Source organism: Equus caballus, chromosome 1, assembly GCF_041296265.1.
Source record: "Equus caballus isolate H_3958 breed thoroughbred chromosome 1, TB-T2T, whole genome shotgun sequence".
NCBI lineage: Eukaryota > Metazoa > Chordata > Mammalia > Perissodactyla > Equidae > Equus > Equus caballus.
In genome coordinates this window covers 197,963,384-197,985,278 of record NC_091684.1, presented here as the reverse complement: position 1 = coordinate 197,985,278, position 21,895 = coordinate 197,963,384, and the positions used below count along the sequence as shown (strand labels likewise).

Sequence of the window (21,895 nt, the reverse complement as noted above, 5' to 3'; positions counted from 1 at the left end):
CTAATTAATAAGTAATTATTTAATTTCCCACACTAATTAGTAAGTAGTGTGGCAATTCATTGAAACTGTGTAAATATTCTCTTGCTCATCAGACTTGCACCAACTGGTTTTAGTTTATCCATTGACATCTAAATCCATTGACATCCATTAGCAATTTGCCTTCTTTCCCATTTATGTATTATATCAACTGAACTTGTGAATTCTTTTTTATTCAGTGAGATGTGCTCTATTACTATTATGACTTATTTTAGCACTGAAATTGCCCCAGAACTTCTGAGCACTGGGAACTGCTGTGTTCTTTGTTTGACAGGTCCTCCTCATTTTTTGAGCACTTCCTTACCTTCTGGCATAGCAAGATTGTAGGCTCATCTCACACTCTCCCTGCCCCAGAGTTGGAATCAGTCTTTTCTCCAACAAGCCCTGGTTCTTTTTAGTGGAAAATAGTATTTAGAAACCCAGACACTAGATGTGCTCCTTGTTTCTTGTGTGTCATGCTTTGTAATTTCTATTTAATTTAGTTTCCATGTTCAAGGAGTACTTGAAATTGTCTAAAATATGTAGCTATAATAAAAAATCTGAACTTATGAAAATTATGTTGAAAGGAAGGATTGTAAAGTAAGATAAAGCCAGAGTAAGCTAATGACAGAGAATATATCTGCTTTTAAAAATAAAAGAATTGGGGAAAGAGGTAAAGAAGGTGGCATGAATTTTAGAAAGTAATTTTTCTTTGGATGGGTGGGTGGCTGTCTGGCTCTTAATACTATTCAAACACAGAGCCATTATTTTAGTGAATGATTTCAGAAAATGATAATAAATTCTGGTAATTTATCTCAACTATTTTAGATCAGTACATTATTTTTGGAACTGAAGATGGTATTTACACATTGAATCTCAATGAGCTGCATGAGGCAACAATGGAACAGGTAATTTAAAGTTTTAACTCAAGAAATTAGTTTGGGTAAAGTGAATAAAAGAAATATCTTAATTGTAAATAATTTCTATGGGCCTCAGTTTTAATTTTTATGATTTAAATATTTAAAAGGGTGAAATTATACTCTTTACATGTTCTTGTTGAAAGATTTTTTTTTCCCGCAAGGTTTTGGCAATGTACTGAAATGTAGAAGATAATTATTTTTATAGTATTTCAAACTGTTAGAATTTGAGGTTAATGGTAAGGGAATGAAAATTGGAGAGTTTTAATTATCTTCTTTTTTTGCTTTGTAGTTATTTCCACGGAAATGTACTTGGCTCTATGTTATCAATAATACTTTAATGTCATTATCAGGTATGTATATGATGAAAATAATATGAAAAACAAGCCATAGACAAGCAGAGATGTAATTTTAATATACGTTATTTTTTAATGTTGTTTGTTATTCTGGGTAACTATAATCTAGGAGAGTAACTTTGAGACTCACAGGTTTTTTCAGCCAACTTAGAATGGGAAGAAGCTTTGAGAAGGGAGCCTGTTTTCAGTTAAGATAGCACTTGGCAAACCTGCCAGGATCTGATCACCTGAGGAATATCCCCCAGCTCGACTCCTCCACTGTCACTGTCACTGTCACCATTCCTGCCCTCCACTGAGAATTCACACTTGAAGGGAAAGAATCAGAGGATCCAGCTGCTTCCCTTCTCTGTAATCCTGAGCAAGTCATCTGCTCTCAGCCTCAGTTTAATTGTAAAATGAGGACGATGGTGACAATAACAGCCTCACGAAGTTGCTGTGAGGGTTAGATAAGGTGGTATCCTGAGTGCTTAGCAAACTGTGAAGACTTAGACAGATGTTTCCTGGCAGAATTCAGGTCGTTCTGGACCACATGTTAACCATCTTGGACCGAGGCTTTAGTCTTAAAAATAAGTGGGTTCCAGAGCAACCTATTCTAATTTTGTTTTTTGTGGTTTTCTTTTTTGGTTGTTGTGGGGGTGGGGGAGTGGGTGGCATTTTACGGTGTTTTCTTTTTTTTCGTTTCTCACCTACCAAAACCTCTTTGCTTACATTTTAGATTTCAGTGGCTACCTAGAGGTTTGCTGCTTGCTTTCATTTTGATAGTAGAATACAAGATAGTTAATTATTTCTCTGTCCCTTAATTAATCCTAATGCTACCAACTATTAAAACAGCACTCACCCCTTCCTCCACTTTGAATAATTAAATTATTTTAGTCTCTCTTACATTCTTTTCACTTGTTTTGTTTGATACTGTCTCGTGCTCTGTATCTCAAAGATATATGAGGATTGTATCCCAGCTCTTCTTTCCGCACTGTCAGCTGTTCAGTATTGACTGTGCCTTTCAGCTACTTACACTTTAAAGCATCAGTGCTGACAGAGTCTTGTTCACGGAGAGGTAGATCCTTTGAATTGGATCCTAATGTAAGAAATATGTTTTCATAATTTGTGAGCATGGGTGCGCGCACCAAGCATCGCCTAGGAGAAACTCTTCGGGAATTTGTCTCTTTGAGCTGATGACAGTATTTACGAAGAGCCTGTTATTTGATTATGCATAAATGGCTTCTGAAAAGCTGGAGTCCTTGAAAGAGGACTGAATCTCTTTTGATTTTAATTATGCTTCCCCCCCCAATTTTCTTACTTTTGTTTAACAAAATATTAATATAATGTATTACTGTTGTGAAAATAAACTTAAACCCAGTTCTGTTTGTGTTCACAACTCTGATTTGTATAAAATCACTTTCTTCTACCTCGCTGCTTTTATCCCTACTCGTACCTGTCTTTGGAAATACAGTTAAAAACCACACAGAGTACATCATATATATTTATAAAATACCTACAGGAAAACAGGGAGAAGTTAGCCTATAATTAGTTCTTTCCATATGCCAGTTAAAATGTCCCATAAAACTGAATGAAGGTAGGTGGCATAAGTCGCTAGGAGACATCGTTCTGCATAAGGGCTGCGTGTGTGTGGATGTGCACACGTACGCGCACATGCAGCTAGTTCGATAGCTGGCTGTGTGTATAGGGGGAATGGGCAGAGGAAGAGGGGTATGGTGTTAGGCAGAATTCTGAGACAATGCGAGAATTTTGTTGAGGATAAGACTGTATAGAGATTTATGTTTTCTAATAGTGGACGTTTTGTGTTGTTCTAGTACCATACCTTGTATGATAAGGAATCGGAAGATGTTTACCATATCTCCCCCTGCCTAACACAGCTGTAGTTTTGATTATGTGCAAACTGCAGCTCTGTTATCCTTGTATTATGGCACGTAATACTAGTTTGTTTTACTTTTCTTAGTATTTCAGTCTGTTCCATTTAAGACTTCATTCACAGTTTTAATCCAAGGTAATTTGATAAACTATTGATAAATAGATCTACCCCAGAAAGATAATGTAATATAGTTTTATAGAATTTTCCACGTTATACTAAAATAATCACATGTGCATCACTGTAGCTCAATCCATTATGCAGCAGTGTTTAACAATTTCTCTTTCTCTGCTGGCTTCATTAAGGTTTATATATATTCTACCCAGAACACTGATTAGAATACACCTAATTTGTGTATTAGGAAACACAATTATCTACTTTCTTAAAGCTCATTTTCCTATTATCTTTCAAAATAGTATTAACTGGGTTTTTTGTTTGTTTTTTTTGTATGTGTTTTTCTATTTTGCTTGGCTTTTTGAACATTTCTGGACTCCTCATTTTAGAAGGTAATTATGTTTTCTTTTGCTTGAAAATTATATTTCTTTTCTGTAAATGATTCTAATGAGAGTAATTTGTTTCTCTTTTATAGGAAAAACCTTTCAACTGTACTCTCATAATCTTATAGCTTTGTTTGAACAAGCCAAAAAACCAGGATTAGCTGCCCACATTCAGACTCATAGGTTTCCAGACCGCATACTACCAAGGTACAAAATATTTTGCTTCTATTGAGAGAGTCAGCGTCCGTTTTTAAAACAGCCGGTATTCCTTGCCCACTAAAAAATGTCCTTTGTCTTAATTTTGAAAGGTAGTTTACACTAAAGTGCATGTCATCTAGAATTCAAAAGGGCAGTGTTTCCTTACTGTGACTGTCCATGAGGGTCACCTGTAGAAGTTTTATTACAGACTCCCAGACCCTGCCTCAGTCCTATAAAATCAGATAGTTTGGGGTCAGAGTCCAAGACAGTTTTTTTTAAAGCTTCTTGACTGGTTCTGATGCACCTGATCCACAGATCACTGGGAAGCACTGCAGTAGAGTACATTTATGTTGTCCTATGTTTTCAGAAAGTTCGCTTTAACAACAAAGATTCCTGATACAAAAGGCTGCCACAAATGCTGCATAGGTGAGTAAATGCTGTTTCTCAAACTGGATGGTTAGAACTTTTAACATCTTTAAAATTATCTGAAGAGCCTTACAGTATCAATAGGTTTATATTTGTTTGTAATAAGGAGTTAAGGGGCCATTGAAGCACAAGAATGTATAGCGTGACATGGCATAAAAATGCTTGGAGGTAACGGCCTAACGCTTTCTCAGAGCATAATGTTCCTAGAGTGTTCTAGCATAGTCCCTGAGGCTGTGTCTCTGCTAATAGCCTGCCTTTCATGTATTTAACGGTTACTTCTTAGTGTTCTATGAACATTATTATTGCAGGAGTTTAGTCAACTATAAAGTTAGAGGGAACAGTCCACACGAGACCACCCTCACTTCTGATAGCAACTGCAGGTTTGGGGGTTCCCAAAATCACCCTCATGATCAAAGCTTCGCTAGAAGGACTCACAGAACTCACCAGAAGTGGTTATGCTCGTGGTTATGGTTTACTGCAGGGAAAGGATAGAGATTAAAATCAGCCAAGGGAGGGAGTGCAGAGGGCAGAGTCCAGGAAAAGTACCAGACATAGAGCTTCTGTTGTCCTCTCCCTGTGGAGTAATGGAGAGCGTCACTTTTCTGGCAGTGAGGTGTGGCAGTACACACAGAGCATTGCCAACCAGAGAAGCTTACTCCAACCTCAGTGTCTCAAGTTTTTATTGGGACTTCATCATGTAGGCATGATTGATTCCCTGCATGGTTGATCTCAGTATCCAGTCTATCTGGAGGTCAGCTGCTACTTCGTGACCCAAAGCCCCTACCCTAAATCACATTGTTGGTCTTTCTGGCATGACCATCCCCCCTCCCCCCCCCAAGACTGTCCAGTGTTGCCAGCCCCTACTCTAAACCATATTGTTCAACTTTCCAGTGACCCAAGGCCCCAGCCTATCAGCCATGACGTTGCTGAGGCTTAGAAATCACCTCCCAAAAGGGAGGACAAAGGCCAGACCTCTCTTTGGGCAGGGTTAAATTCCTACTATAGACTTATCCTATGTCGCTTAACCCTAAAACAACCCCATGATACTTGTTATGTCACTAGTAAATAACAGAACCCGGATCAGACCCAGTCCATGACTTCAGATCCTGGGCTCTTAACTTCCTGTTTATTCTTTTTGTTTAATCAGTGAGCTTACACATTGATCTTTGTGCTACATAGTTTCACAGCATACTCTCTAGTTACAAGCAAATTTTGTGAGCATTCTTCTGGGGAGAATCAGGGCCATATCTGCTATCAGATGCCTAAGATCTATGACTCAGGAAAGGTATAGAAGCTTACAATCTAAGATAGAAACTCATAAACATATTAAGATAGAGCTTATTGCAAATAACTACTCTTATAATCAGTATACATTATTGTTGATGGGAGTCAAATTGGGGAGAAGGAAAGACCAATATGAGTTTTTGTAGATTTGAGTCAAGGAAGTCACATCTTTAGTACAATGTAAAACAGTAAGTTATTTTCGTCTGTCTTAAGTGGACAGCTGTAAACTACTGTACCAGAAATGAAATCTTAGATTTCGCTTGCCTCCTAGACTTCTTGCCAGAATTCACTCTTTTAGTCAGTTTACCTAAGAAGCAGCTCTTCAGGTTGCGCTAATAGTTTAGGTGTTTCAGAGCTTAAAAATTGTTCCTGTAAAAAGTTCCTGTGTTTAAGAACCTAGTCTCTTAAAGATGTTTAGAAGTAAATGTATGTAATTTAAGATTGAGATAGGAAAGTGAAAAGGACAGGGTCACAAATCCACAAGAAAAGACATGGTCTTCTTACTTTTGCCCACTCTCACATCCCGGTGAACAGAAACAGTAATTCCCCTTATCAGCTCAATAAGCCCTCCAGATAGTTTCTTTTTCCTCCATATTTTGGTATCGATGGCAGGCCATGTCGCATTGTTTCCCCACGTATCAGCACTGCCTTTATAAAGAGAGCTGAGTTCACTTTTAGGTGAGTATAGCTCAGGTGATGCTTTTAACTAATTATGTTTTCATATAAAAGTACTCAATGTTTTGGGGTGTCTTGTTTTCTTTCTTTCCAGTCAGAAACCCTTACACAGGACATAAATACCTCTGTGGAGCTTTACAATCTGGAATTGTTTTACTGCAGTGGTATGAGCCAATGCAGAAGTTCATGTTGATAAAGGTATATAGTGCTTCATTTATGTTTTTCTTCTTTAGAAAACACTAGTGTATAACAGAAGCTGAAATTGTAAGATCACATTGCTACTATCTAGGGTCAGCCTATTTGTTGTTATTTATAGGTGTTTATTTGGTTTAGGGGTTTTTTTGTTCTTGTTAAGATTTCCTCTTTAACTTATATTAATAAACTTCCAGAAGCATCACAGCCATAAAGATGAATATGGCCAATTCTCTAAAACATATTTTTATAGAAAACTCATCCTCATCATGATCATTTTAGAGGTAGTCATTTTTTAGAATTAGATCAGTCAAGAAAATGAGAGCCTTTCCCTTGACTTTATTCAACAACATGGATGGGGAGTTGTTTCTCAGTTATACTTCTGTTGTTTATTTTTGCAGCACTTCGATTTTCCTTTGCCAAGTCCTTTGAAAGTTTTTGAAATGCTGGTCATCCCAGAACAGGAGTACCCTATGGTCTGTGTAGCTATTAGCAAGGGCACCGAACCAAATCAGGTTGTTCAGTTTGAGACAATCAACTTGAACTCGGCATCTTCGTGGTTTACAGAAATTGGTGCAGGTAAGTGTTTTTTTCCTTAAGTTAAAATGTTGATGCATTTGTACATAAAAGAAGCAGAATTGTTTCAGCCAGCATGGGCTCATTCAAGTAAAGATTCAGAACATAGTTTCCCACATAAGCCCAGAGGATCATGTACATATACATTATGATCTCTGTTTGCCTGAGGCAGTTTGAGACAAATTATTTTACCAAAGAAAATTTTAACGATTCCTGATGTTGAAAGGTCTTAGCTGTTACCAGTTAATCTTTGGACTTACTAAATAATTAAGTTTTCAAGTTTTATCAGCTTTTCAAGCAAAGAGATTTACTTTTTTTCTTAGGTTTCCCCCCCACACACACACACACTTCTTAGAATCATTGAGTTCAAGTGCTTCTCAGACTTGATAGAAGCTTCTCCCATGTGACCTCCAGGCTTTACCATTTAAAGATACAGGGAAATCTCTTGTGCACTTTCTGAGAATGGTTCCCCAGCCTAGGATTTTATCAGACATGTCTCAGTGAAAGCTCTGAAAAGGCTAGGAAGGTTATTCTTGAACTTTAAAATGGAACAAATCAATCAAGGATTCATTTTTTAAATCTACATAATAAAGAAAATGATGGGAGTCTTCATTTTGCCAGTTTACTGTTTGTGTGCTAGTGTATTGTTTGATCATTTCTAACCCCAGGTTTATCAAGCCATTTTTACATATGAATCAAGCAAGTTATAGTTATAGGGATTTCATTACTGACACTATTATATTCTTTATCACCTTGTCTGTTACAAATATCCTAAGTTTGATGCTTATTAAGTGTCTTTGGCTTTGGTCCTGTATAGGCTAAATTAGAGAACTCTAGACAACCCAGCTGTTGAGGTTCACATAGAACAACACTAGTGTCACCTTCAGAATAAGAATTGGTATGAACTAGTGGTGTCCTGGGAAATGTGTAACAACAGGCTCTTGGGGTGCAGAGAAGCCTGGTTTGCAGCAGTTGCCTATTTCTGTGGTATGAATACTCCCAGCATGGCCAGTTTCAAACTAGCAACGTGATGTCATACAGCCCACAAAATTCCTGAAAATTAAAGAAGCCAGTACAACCCTGTCCAGCATGCACTGGACTGTGACCACTCTTTTTATGGACCGAGTCATAACCTCCAGTGGAATCAAATAGGAATGTACTCTGTGCCCTCCCCCTCCACCTGCACCCCACCTTTCTTTTTAATTTATTGTTTAATACTGTTTGTTGAGTCAGGTGCATACGGTACAGCTAAGAGAAAGGTGCAGATCACATTGTTTAACTGTCATGAAATCTAAGTAGCCCAAACAGAAACCTGTTCCTGTTAGTAGTTACTGCTAAAAAGAAGGGTTATAGATCAATTTGTTTAAAACCAATATCTTTTTTGTCAGACACCCCAACATTTTTTACTGGTTGATATATAATAATAGTATAGAGCGAGTCATTTCATACCCTTATCTAAAGTGTGTTTGCAGCCACTTTCTTCTGCATCATATTAGGACGTCATAGCGCTCAAGGAGTTGTCTTGTGAATTGGTGGGCTGGGGGGCAGCAGGGCAGTGAGGCTTTTTTTGTTGTTTGGTTTGGTTTTTAATGCCTGAGGCATACTCTTCTACCTACTTTTAACATTTTCTAGGCCAAAATTAAGGTAGACCCAAAGTGACGGCCTGGGGAGAGCTGGGACACCGCCTGAGGGTAATCGTTCGGATAGCCCTCAGGCAGAGGTATCCCACTAGGGTTCTGCATACTCACAGTGCTGGTTAATCTGCCTCCCGGCTGTGTTCACTGTTGAGGCCAGGCCTGATTGGCAGCAGTTGTAACAGTTAAAATGAACTCCTAGTCCAACATTCTTTCAGTCTTAGTCTCATTTCTTACCACGGTATCCTTATCTCCAAGGATGTTGCTTAGCATGTCCTCAGCACCCCATAAATTTTTATTGAATAAATGCATGAACATAGATTTACTGAGAAAAACTACTTTTTGGAGTGTTGCCTGAGGGACCAACAGTTTATCAATTTTCTAAGTCTGGATTCTTCACTATGTATGGGCTTTGAAAGGTCCACAAACACCTCAAAATAATATATAAAATTTTTTGTTAATGTTCACATGTGCAGTTCTTGAGGGAGAGCATCCGTAGGCTTCCCAGAGAGACGAGGTTAAGAATGACGGCTCTAAATAATCTAAACTCTTTTCTTAGATCCAGCTATACCACTCAATTAAACGAGTGTCTAAAATGAATTGTTTTACCAAAAATGTTTTCGAAGATGTCATCACATCTATTAGCAGATGTTAAAAGAAGCAGCCCTCTGAATATCAGCAAAGGAGTGAAAGTTGCTTCCTGCAAAGATGATGTTGACAATATTGTCCATTATGTTACTCGGTGTCCTAGACACACACCCCACCCTACACCAGGAAATTTCTCTCTGATCACAGTCATGAATCCTTTTGCCTTTGCTGAGTTACAAGGATGGTGACCACCTAACCAACCTTCCCATTGGCTCCTGAGAAATGCAGAGCAGAATCTAGTTTCTGTGCAGTACGCATCTTACTTCCGTCTCCATATTCACCCTTTCTTCATTGTATTTTTGTAATTCACCTTTCCAGAACTAGCGGTGGTATTAATTAAATGTAATGTTAACTTTTCTCAGCTCAGTTAGCCATGCTTAGGACTTAATGTTGTTCTCCTAAATTGACCTACATGCATTTTGAAAAGATAAAATATCATTACAAAATATAATTTGTGTTAAATTTCAAAGACTAGTTTTAAATCACAGAAAAAGTCAGAATTTGTGTTTCTTTCCTAAGCTCTAATTTTTAAAGCATGTTGTGTAACTGTAACCTTGTTTTTTTTCCCCCTAAGGCAGCCAGCAGTTAGATTCCATTCATGTAACACAGCTGGAGAGAGATACCGTTCTAGTGTGTTTAGATAGTAAGTACTATTATAAAGTTTATTCTGAGCATACTACTTGATAGAACAGATCTTTGCATGGAATTGATTCTATTAAACTATAATTCAAGATTTCCATATTTCCACCTTAAGTGGCCTTATTTTATTGATGAAACCTCAGTTGGCTAGAGATATAGTGATCTGTTTGTCAATACTATCCTCTGTGACTTTTTGCTGTATTTTCTTTGGCCTACTTGGAAATGTTATGTCAGAATAGTTCACCATAACCTTGGGGTAAAATTCTCTATAAAACTATTCTGAGAGTTTTTTTCATACCTCATTATAATTAATGATAAAACAAGGTTATAGTGAGATGGTCACTTACAGTCATGTAACATAAGCTTTGGAATCATGTCAGAGTGAGATTCTAACACACAGACAGATTTGACACTTTGACCTGCAAGTGGTGGCTCTTTTGGGGCAGAGAGAGATGCTATTGATAGGAGTCTGTTGCACTGTAAGCAGTAGAGAGGCAGAAGAAACTTTAACCACAGGTCTTATTTCAGTTTTGCAAACGAAGTACTTTGGTTCTTTTTTTTTTTTTTTAAAGATTTTATTTTTTTTCCTTTTTTCTCCCCAAAGCCCCCCAGTACATAGTTGTATATTCTTCATTGTGGGTCCTTCTAGTTGTTGTATGTGGGATGCTGCCTCAGCGTGGCTTGATGAGCCGTGCCATGTCCGCGCCCAGGATTTGAACCAACGAAACACTGGGCCGCCTGCAGCAGAGCACGCGAACTCAACCACTCGGCCACGGGGCCAGCCCCGAAGTACTTTGGTTCTTAAAACCCACCTCATTTTTATGCAATGAATCTTGCAAGGTGAAATTCACCTAGACTTGGAGTTATACTTGAAACTTGGCAATATTTGCTATGTTTCATCCATTCCAATATTTTTTAAATTACTAGACCTGCCATCGGTGTTCAGGGTTATTTTAAAAATTGTTCTAGTACTGAATTTGCCTTATTTCTGTCCTAATTTCTATTCTCTGAAGGGTTCCCTGGTGGATTTACCTTATAGGATCTTAAAGATCATCTAATACTATAGATAAGTAAACCAAAACCCAGTGTTTTATTTGCCCATCACCCCTTCTTGAGGGACTTTTGATTCTTTGAATACTGACAAGATTGAAGTGTTATTTGGTTACCCTTAAGTGAATTGAATCAATTCTTTTTTACCCAAGCAAGAACAAAGTTCTGTACTGATTAACCAAATAATCAGATAATCAGAATTTAGTTTTAATAATGTTGAACCTTTAACGTTAAATCCCTAAATACCTTCTGAGTCGTCCAAGGAAAATAAATTGCGCTTAGTTTTCATTTTAATTTATATATTTTATCAAAAAAACTTTAAAACCTTTGATCAACCAGACCCTCCATTTCCCATTTATTCAAGGTAAATGGAAAGTTGACTGTCTTGTGGGTTTTCTTTTTTGAGGGAGCAGTGTAGTACTTCAAAAGTGAGTTGTCAGCTATACGGTGTAAATCGGTTTTAGTAAGCAGCAACGGAGATAGGCTGTAATCAGAAATCAGGTAGACAGGTAAGAAAGCAGGGCAGCGAGAAGGAGTCTTCAGGCCAGAGCGAAGAAAAGCAAATGAAAAAACAAATCCGTGGAAGGGAAACAGAATTACTTATATACACTCCCCACCCCAGAGTTTACTTATAAAGAAGTTGTGACTCTTGAGAGCACTGTGCTGCCCCGTGTACCTACATCTGTAGAAGACTATTCATATACTGAGGCCATGGGGGACCGCATATATTACTGACCATGTGCTGTGTAATCGGGAAGGGAAAAATCAGCTCTTATTGCTCGATATTTGGGCACCAGGGCCACCACTTTTAAAGAAAGACTGTACTTCTTAAAATATGGAAATGTAAGCATTCAATATATACTATATAAAAAGGAAAAAAATAGCAGTGCAGGGGCCAGCCCAGTGACATAGTAGTTAAATTCACGTGCTCCACTTCAGCAGCCCAGGGTTCACAGGTTCAGATCCCAGGCACAGACCTACTCCACTCATCAAGCCATGCTGTGGTGGGTGTCCCACATACAAAATAGAGGAAGATGGGCACAGGTGTTAGCTCAGGGCCAGTCTTCCTCAGCAAAAAGAGGAAGATTGGCAGCAGATGTTAGCTGAGGGCCAATCTTCCTCACCAAATAAAAAAGAGCAGTGGAATTGCCATTTAATGAAGGAGGCACTCTTATGGTATATCTTGTAAAACACGTTAATGCTTGTTTCTCACTGGGCATGCTTGAATCAAGATAAATAGTTGAACTTTATTAAGAATATTATTCTATATTTGTGTAAAGTAAAATTCACATATCATTATGTTTATTTTAGCAGATTTGCATTTTCCAGTCTTGACTTGTTTTTTCTTTTTTTAAGAATTTGTAAAAATTGTAAATCTACAAGGAAAACTAAAATCAAGTAAGAAACTGGCCTCTGAACTAAGTTTTGATTTTCGCATTGAATCTGTAGGTAAGTCTCTTTTTTTTAATAATACGTTTAGAATACTTGGTTTTTTGTTCATTATGTACTTGTTTGTCAAGACCAGCACTGTCTCATAGAAGTTTCTGTGATATAGAATGTTCCCCGTGTTCTTAAATACAGTGGTCATTAACCACACCTGTTAAGTACTTGAAACATGGCTAGTACTACATTTTAATTTTTTAAATTTTAATTAATGTAAATAGCCATCTGTGGCTAGTTGTTATCATATTGGACAGTGTAGGTCTAGACCATAAGAAATTTTTTATTCTCATTTCCTGAATGTTTGAAACTTGAAATCATTTTTTAAGTTTCTATTCATTGTTCCCTTTGCTGTGAATTATACTTCTCCCAATTCTTTCCAAATCATGAAGGTATATTTGTGTGATGTGATCAGTGGTGTTCAATATGCTATAATTCTTTGTTGTGTAAGAGTCTGGTTGGTGTGTGTTGATGGTTATTGCTTTTACGTTTATTTATACATAAATAACTAGTTTCCCAATGGACTTGGAAACTAATATGCCATTTTAATTTGCTTCCTTGTCAATGAATGTTTTACTCTGTTATACTCATTGGTTTTATGATAAAAATTATATTTTATTATTGTTTGCATCCTCATTGATTATATGTCAGTAAGTATTTTCCCCAAGAGTGATAGGACCTACGGAAAAAATACTGTGACTCGAGGCCAGCCCGGTGGCATAGTGGTTAAGTTTGTGCACTCCACTTTGGTGGCTGCCTGGGGTTTGCAGTTTCAGATCCTGGGCATGGACCTGCGCACCACTCATCAAGCCATGCTGTGGGGGTGTCCCATGTACAAAATAGAGAAAGACTGGCATGGATGTTAGCTCAGCGACAGTCTTCTTCACACACACACACACGAAATACCACGGCTGGAAACATTTTGAACAATTTAAGATATGATTCTTCCATAAGTCAAAAATAGTTAGAACAAGTTGGCAGTTTTTTATTTGGGGACATAAAAATTATGTATATTTTATAGTTAAATGTTTATACTTTTAAAAACATGTTTCTTATTATTTAGAAAGTTTATTTTTTAATATTTGAATGGTTTCTCAATTGAAGTTATGCCCTGTTGCAAAGTATGTTCATCCCTCTGTGTAAACATTTTACATAAAAATAATTTGCTTATGATTGGAAAATTTAATTTATTGAAGCAGACACCTGAACTTTCTGTACATGCCAGGACAAGAGGAGTTTGGGAACTGGTTTCTTCTTTTACTCCTTTATGTGCTGGATGTTATATGCCAGTTTCTAAGATTTAATATTTTCAGTAGAGATTCTGACATATAGATCTTTAGTTCCTCTTTCATTTTAATTGACACACACTGGTACCTCAACTTTTTCACGTCCCAAATTTTTTAGGGAATTATAATTGTTACACAAAAGTTTGTTCCTCCTAGGCTACCATCTCTCCTTGCCAGTGAACCTTAGAATAATTACAAGATCCTCTTGGGTAAAAAGAACCCATTTAAATCACCTTTTAAAAATAAAAGCAATAACTGGGTTTTTTATTTGTCACAGTTAGTGAAACTTGTGTGATTTGTTATTGTAAAGTACTTGTATTTTTATTGAGCTAAATTATGTTTCCAGAACATTCTTTTTTTTCCCCTTTCTTGTTTTGGTGAGGAAAATTGGCCCTGAGCTAACATCTGTTGCCAATCCTCCTCTTTTTGCTCAAGGAAGATTGTTCCTGAGCTAAATCTGTGGCAGTCTTCCTCTATTTCGAATGTGGGACGTTGCCACAGCATGGCTTGATGAGCAATGCATAGGTCCGTACCCGGGATCCGAACCTGCAAATCCCGAGCCTCTGAAGCAGAGCACACAAGTTTAACCACTACGCCACCAGGCCAGCCCCCAGAATATTCTTACATTAACTTTTTACAGAGTCAGTATTCTAATAAGAAATGTAATAAGTTTCTCCCCTCATCTTTACTGGTGTAGGACATTTGGCTACTCTCCAACAATCACATGGTTCTCTCCCTCGTTCTTTTTCCACCCCCACTGTGCTTTAATGACCCCAGCCCCCTGCCAAGAAGGGCCCAGAGGCCCCGCTCTTCCCTGTCTGGGGGATTTGCCCACTCTGTTTCTGGCCTGCTAAGTGGCCTCATATGGGTGCCTCAGAGGGCCCAGGCCTGTGCTTGGCACCACGCAGGACACAGGGATGGACAAGGCACAGCGAGAACAGGTATCCCGCCAGGACCTTCAGGCCACCCTGGGAGCATGGGAGATGAGTGGCAGGCAGGAGGGCTATGCCATACTATGTGGTGACCACACTTTGGGGTCATGGTCACTCCTGAATCCAAACCCTTGGAGAAGGCGGCAAGCTTGGCTCAAATCCGTGACTTCTCATATGGGCAGCGAGGCCTGTGAAGCCAGGGCAAAGGTCCAGGGGGCTCCAGTGGCCTGAGGAGGCTGGGCTGGGGCCGCAGCAGTGCGTGCTATAACTGACAGTCCCTCCCAATAGGCACTGGCTCGCACATCATAAATGTTCGGTGCGGGGTTAAAGGTTGGATTGTGAGACAGGTTTATTTTTAAAAATTAATTTTGTAACAGGGAAAACGTGAACATAAAAGATGCTTCCTTAATAGCTACTTCTAAATATATGACAATATTTAAATGACCATTTTTATCCAAAAAACCAGTTATACATGTTTTTATTATTTTATTCATCTACGTACATGAAAGACAAATTGTGCTGATCTCCAGCTCATCAGCAGTTAGCCAATGTTTGAATGAACGTCTGTCACATATGTCTTTGAAAAGCTCACACCTCTGCCTCCGTAAATGATGTGAGCTCAGGCTGCCTCAGCGACGGAAATGGTGGGAACTGGTGGTCTGCACAGGAGGATTTTGCACAGGCACTTGAATGGCCTTACATTTGCACTTATTGACAACAGTTGAGGAAAACGTATGATGAGGTACCCTGCTCCATCTGAGCCTCGGTCGTCTCTCATCTTTTTCAGTGTGCCTTCAAGACAGCGTGCTGGCTTTCTGGAAACACGGAATGCAGGGTAAAAGCTTCAAATCAGATGAGGTAAGGTTTCTCAGATTACCTGCAGTGATTTCCACTAAAGATCGCAAATGTTGAAACGTTCATTTTGTGCATTTTCTCTCTGAAACCGCATTCCTATAATGCCATGAGCTGGTAGAGCAAAATGGCTATTTTCCCTCCAAATAATGTTCAGTTTTGTATTTATTGTTTAACTCTCAGTGGCCACAAGGAATTGTCAAACATGAGTTTATACAGTTGCAGTCCTCTAATCTGTAATTTGTAAATGTGGTTGCTAAGCTTACTAAACTCAATAAGACTTTTCCATAATCTATAAATGTGTAGCTTCTTTTTTAGTATTATATTTAATGTTCTGAATTAATATGTACTGGATTACAGGACTAGGGAAAAATCTACGAAAATCTACTCATTTAGTAAATATTAATTGAGTACCAACTACATACAAGATGCTATTATTACAGCACTGTAGGACACAGGGAAGTACAATTATAAATAACGTCTACCGTGTAGCATCTATGTCCCGACACTTCACAAACATGAGTTTATCTAAGGCTAATAATCCTGTGGGGTTAGGGACTATTCATATTCCCACTGTAACAGGCTCAGAGTGGTTAAGTAACTAGTAGCTAGTTATGTGGCAGAGGCTGGATTCGAAGGGTCTCCAAAAATCTCTTCCAACTGAGATAATGGATGCGTTTCACACAAGAGATGGACTTGGACTCCTGCTTGAGAGATGAGTCCTAATACAGTCACGTGTCGCTTAACGCCGGGGATACGTTCTGAGAAATGCGTCATTAGGTGATTTTGTTGTTTTGTCAAGGTCATAGAGTGACTTCCACAAACCTAGATGGTGCAGCCTACCACACTGCAAGGCTCTATGGTGCTAATCTTAAGGGACTGTCATTGTATATGCTGTCCCTCATTGATCCAAACATCACTACACACACGTGGCTATAAGGACCATACTAACAGCCATTTCCCGTTTGTGTGAGTACCTGAGTAATTATTGTACAGCAGGGCCTCACAAATTTGTGGATTTATTTTAAAAGCTTAAAATCTTCTATTTGAATTGCCTCTTGTTTTATCCACGCTCTTATTTATATGTAATTGAGTGTTTCCACCTCTTATCTGAATGCAGAATTAGAATGCTTCCAAGAGGAAATGACATAAATCAGCCGTCTTTGAATATCTCAGTTTATCTACTTACCGACACGTGTCACCAAATGACACCAGGTCTCTGCATTTAGTGAAGCCTACAGTCCTACTTAATGCCTTAAGATTAATTGTCCTTAGATGCTGTATTCATTGTGTCACTCCTGTGGTTAGAAAGCTATAGAGGATACCTGTTGTTCACTGTCTCAAGTACAGATTCTGTTTCCTATTTTTAACTCATCTTGCTTACCTCTTTCTTTCTGCTTATGTGGTTTTTTTTGAGGAAGATTAGCCCTGAGCTAACATCTGCTGCCAATCCTCCTCTTTTTGCTAAGGAAGACTGGCCCTGAGCTAACATCTGTGCCCATCTTCCTCTGCTTTATACGTGGGACGCCTACCACAGCATGGCTTGCCAAGCAGTGCCATGTCCGCACCCAGGATGCGACGGGCGAACCCCGGGCCACCGAAGTGGAACGTGTGCACTTAACCGCTGCACCACCCGGCTGGCCCTCTGCTTATGTTCTTATCCTTCAATTTGGGTCCAGCTCTAATATCATAAAGTAATATTCAGCCACTCCAGTCCACAATGATTGGAACATTTCTGAACTTAATACTCTGAAAATTAGCTCCACCTAATACAGCACCTAATTTATTTTCTGATTCAAGTTTATTAATTCTCTCTTCCCAGCTAGGCTGCAAATTTATTGATGGCAGACTATTTTTATACTTATTTTATATCCACGCTGTCATAGTTTGGGTTCCTCCAAAAGCTGACCTTTAAGACAAGGACTCAGGTGCCGGTAGTTTATTTTGGAGTAGATCCCAGAAGACAGGTGATGGAGTGAGGAATATAAGATGGGAAGAGGCAAAAAGCCAATAAAGATCATATTAATAAACTGCTTCCCACTATGGGCAACCAAGACTTAATCCCATAGGGACCACTGAGGAATGGTGTAGAACACACCTCAGAATTGACTCCTTTGAAGGTGGGGAGGCTGGTGTGTTTATACATCAACTGCTGTTGGGTAAGGGTTGCCCCAGGGTGTACACTCCCCACACTTTGAAATAGTACCTGCGCATGGCTGAGTACCTTCTTCTACAGCTTTGGAGAAAACAGCAGAGGAGCACCACAGATACACTAATGTAAGACACTGGCGTGAGGAAGTCCACCACGGCTCAGCCAACACTGGGTGGGCCTTGGGGCACCACCTTGAGCACCTGCACCCGGACATAAAGGAAGGAGCAGGGGCCCTGCAGTCCAGCAAAGCTGAATTCAAATCATGGGTCTATCAGTTGTATGACGTTCAGCAAGTTACTTAACCTCTGAGCCTTAGTTTTTCTTCAATAATATGGGAATTATAATAATATCGCAGAGTTCTAAGGGAAGTGCCTGGCCCATACCAGATGCTCCATAAATGTTGGTTTATTTCAGCTAATAGGTAGTCAAAAGAACTTACTGAAATTTCACTTGAGGAATTAAGTCTATCAAAAATTATTCTGTTTAATAATTTCTCACCTAAATGATTTTTAAATTATTTAAATAATATGAGGACTAAGATATTAACTGATAGGTATTTTCTTTCGTAGGTTACCCAGGAGATTTCAGATGAAACAAGAGTTTTCCGCTTACTAGGATCAGACAGGTAATAGTTTGGTGGTTTTACTTTAATTACCAAAGGAGTTCAGTGGTTGTGTTCTTAATTATACTGTCAGCCTGTGGCTGTGTTTCACACAAAACCCAGAGGGCTCAGCAACAGAGAGAAATTTCCCCATATCTTTATTGAAGGAATGATATTTTAATTAGTCGATGAAGCAATCTTTTGTCAGTGAGGATCGTGATTCTAGAGATGTTACATCAGCCAAGACAAAGGTGTTAACACATGCTGATGTCCCTGGGCCCGTAACATACTCCGTGCTCCTTTGTTTTCATCATTTCCTCCTTGCACGTTACCCTCTGTTAACCATTACTATATGAATCCAAAAGAATATGCACCTCCTGACATTTGCTTTTGTATCCGAAGATATTCCACTCAGTGTCTGAGGTCAGTCTAAATTAGAAGGAATTATGTGGTCTCTGGTTAAAATGGAAGACAAGTTCCAAAACTGCACCATCTTGTGAAAAACATTTAGTAGCTTTTGTTCTCCAAAGTCTATAAAGTCTCCCTCTACAACTAATAAAATACCCATTCCTTCCTATTTTCCTGCCAAAAGTTGTTACTGCAGCAGAATTGGTATAGTAGTATGCATTCGTCCTGGGCAAGGATTGAGAAGCTCTAGTCACAGGAGCATTGCTTAAATATTAGACTTAAGGAAATGGGAGGAAATGGAGTTATGACTCCATAAAAATGTTAGAGAGACTCTGGTAGGGAGAAAAAGGATTTTTTTTAATGGCAACTACCTTAATGAGTAGAAGGTAAACCCACAGAGCATGCAACTTAGCAATTAGTCCTGTAAGACAGAGAGAGAGAAAGGTTTGAGGACCACCTGCTAGGTGAGTCCAGATTGGGAGGCTCTTTGCTTCCACAGGAAGGGCTGGCAAAAGAATTGTGGATCACCTGATGATGCTGGCACGAAGAGTGCCTGAAGGAGACCTGGTGTGGGAGAATTCTGCTGAACAGAGGGGCACCGAAGCCGCTTCTCCTCACTTCTCTCCTTCCACCCCTCCCCCTGGAATGTCCTCCTGCAACTATTCCCTTCTTTGTCTGTATTGTTTCTCCATTCTCTGTCACTATTTGTCCTAAAAAACTGCTTTCTTAGATCTTTGCCTTATTCTGGTTATCTTCTTACTTGGGCATCTCCTTGATTTTAAGATCCATATCTTAAGCAAAGTTTTTGTTTTGTCTTAACTTTTAAGGTGGTTTAAAAAATTGTATTGTTGTTTAAAGATAGATATTTGTGTCTAGGAAAAAAAACCTAAGTGTGTCAAAATATTAATAATGGTTAACTCTGGACAGTTGGATTATAGGTAATTTTATTTTCCCTGTAATGCATAATATAAAGTATATATTACTTTTTTATTGGTTTCATTATAAAAGTAATATGCTAGTTGTATAAACTTCATACACTAGAAAAACATAAAGTATTTATGCAATTTCCTCTTCTACACTTTTTTCTCTGCATAGGTATATTATTTTTTATTTTGTTTTAAATCCATCTTCCCCACAGTGTAAATCCTATGATATGGCACTTCATTGATTTTTCTTCTTATTGGTCCTTTGATTGAACTCCTTCCCTGCTCTTGTTCCCAAGACAAGAGAAACAGGCCCCGTTTCATGATTTTTTTAACTATTTATTTTCAAATACCTTGAAGAACAGTTTGGATGGTGTCTCTCTTCCACCTACTTCCTTTACTGTATATCCTAAAGCTTTATTATTCCTTTTGTTGTTGGCTTAAATGAGGAAGCAAATTTGTTTTTAGTTGGAATAAGATAATGAGACTATCCTGAAATGTTTTCAGTATTTTATATTCATAAATTCATCAATTTATTCAGTTTGTTTTTTAAACTATAAAGCCTAAAGCTGAATTTGTACTTCTGAGATCTTTATGTACTCTTAGGAGAACGTGGACGATGATGTTCTTTCCTGGTGAGATGTCAGTGTCTAAAGCGTATGCAGCCTCTGTCTTTATTCTTAAACAAGACTTTTGTTTTGGTTTAATTGCAGGGTTGTCGTTTTGGAAAGTAGGCCAACAGAAAATCCTACTGCACACAGCAACCTTTACATCTTGGCTGGACATGAAAATAGTTACTAAGCAACAGAAACTGATCTCAGATGACAGGAAAACGAACATATTCCATTGAAGGCAAAAATATCTTAAGGAAATTCAGTACAAACTACTTTATAATTTTCTTTAACTGTTATGGGTTATATCTCAGATGATCTGTACTTTAAGGTAGAATTCAATATTTTCTGTAGCTGGAAACAGCTCTTCTATCTCTTGCCACTGTGTGGTGGTTATATCAAGTTTGCTTAATAAAAGCTACCAGACAAATAGTTCTCTAGTTCCAGGAAACACAGTCTTTTTAAAAAATAATGTTTGTAACAAGGGTGCCATGATATTTTTAGATAACTCATGTGATTATCTTCAGAGAGATAGAGTTAGTGATAGTTTTTTTCATTTTTTTTACCATGTTTTATTACTTCTTAATGAACATAATTTGATAAAGAAATTATCAAGTAAGCCTTTCACTTTTACATTGGCCATTCTGTATGTTTTTGTAAAATAGAATATTTAATCCTTATTTATTAATCTCTTGCTGGAGTGGTGTAATGTATCTAACTTTTAGTAAAGGAGGGTTACAGAGCAGCTTAAATTTTTTTATAATGTATAAAAATTGTGTTTACCTTTTAAGAGTAGTACTTGTGAGGTTCAATGCATACATGCAGTTGTGCTTAACGCAAGTATTTTGTACTACAATATCATCCAGAATTGCCTTAAAAGGGAGTTTTGTGTTTTCAACTACAGATAGTTGTATGGGGTCATACAGAAGATATTGAAATATTGAAATATAGTTAGAAGGAGTGTCTGTGTCTAGATGTGGCCACCATGTGTATGTATTCTTGACAAGCAGTATAGTATACCTGTGATTTTGTTTTACATTGGGGATAATGCATAAGAACTTAATCTTTATATATATTATCATCCCTAATGTAGGGAAAAGTGTTTAACTGCCTGTGATATGTATCTCACTTATCCTCTACCAGAGGGAACTGTGTGTCGTCTTGAGTTTTTCACATATGTAGGTATTCATTCTGAGTATGTTTAAGAAAAAAAAAAATCTTTAAATGAAATTGAATTCCTGATATGATAGTTTAAATAAGTATTATAAAAACCAGTATTCCAAAAATAAGAGAGGATAGGGCCTTTCTTGAGTTTGCTTCTCTTTTGCTGTTGTTAGTATTCAAATTAGAATGTCCCCCGGTACCTGTTGTCTTAATGCCTTTGCTGAGAACAATTAGCATTGAGATGACAAGCCAGGATCAGCAGGAGCAGACTACGGATTTATTCTGAGCAGTTACTCGAGAGGAAAACGTATAACTATCTCATTCAGTCTTTAGCAGTTCTGTACAATAGGTATTATCATCTCCATTTTTCAGACAAGGAAATAAGGATTTAGCAAATTTAAGAGACTTACCCAATTCACACAGCAAGTTAGGGGTTGAGCCAGACCATGAGTCTTGTGACTCTGTTCTTTTCACTATGCAATATACAAACAATAAAATGTTATGCAAATGAAATATAAAGTTTTGTCTTTTAAAAATGCACGTATGATATGA

General features: G+C 38.1%; 1 protein-coding gene across 1 annotated transcript in view; it reads left to right on the top strand.

Annotated features, from left to right (window-relative positions):
• Positions 1-21,895, top strand: part of MAP4K5 (mitogen-activated protein kinase kinase kinase kinase 5) — a 104,110-nt gene extending 82,215 nt beyond the window's left edge. Inside the window, exons 21-31 of the mRNA XM_023624899.2 lie at positions 844-923; positions 1,225-1,285; positions 3,745-3,859; positions 4,218-4,276; positions 6,330-6,433; positions 6,829-7,006; positions 9,860-9,928; positions 12,331-12,423; positions 15,420-15,490; positions 18,206-18,261; positions 20,282-21,895. Of these exons, the coding sequence (XP_023480667.1) occupies positions 844-923; positions 1,225-1,285; positions 3,745-3,859; positions 4,218-4,276; positions 6,330-6,433; positions 6,829-7,006; positions 9,860-9,928; positions 12,331-12,423; positions 15,420-15,490; positions 18,206-18,261; positions 20,282-20,369 (974 nt within the window). The 3' untranslated portion in view covers positions 20,370-21,895. The remainder of the gene's footprint in view (positions 1-843; positions 924-1,224; positions 1,286-3,744; positions 3,860-4,217; positions 4,277-6,329; positions 6,434-6,828; positions 7,007-9,859; positions 9,929-12,330; positions 12,424-15,419; positions 15,491-18,205; positions 18,262-20,281) is intronic.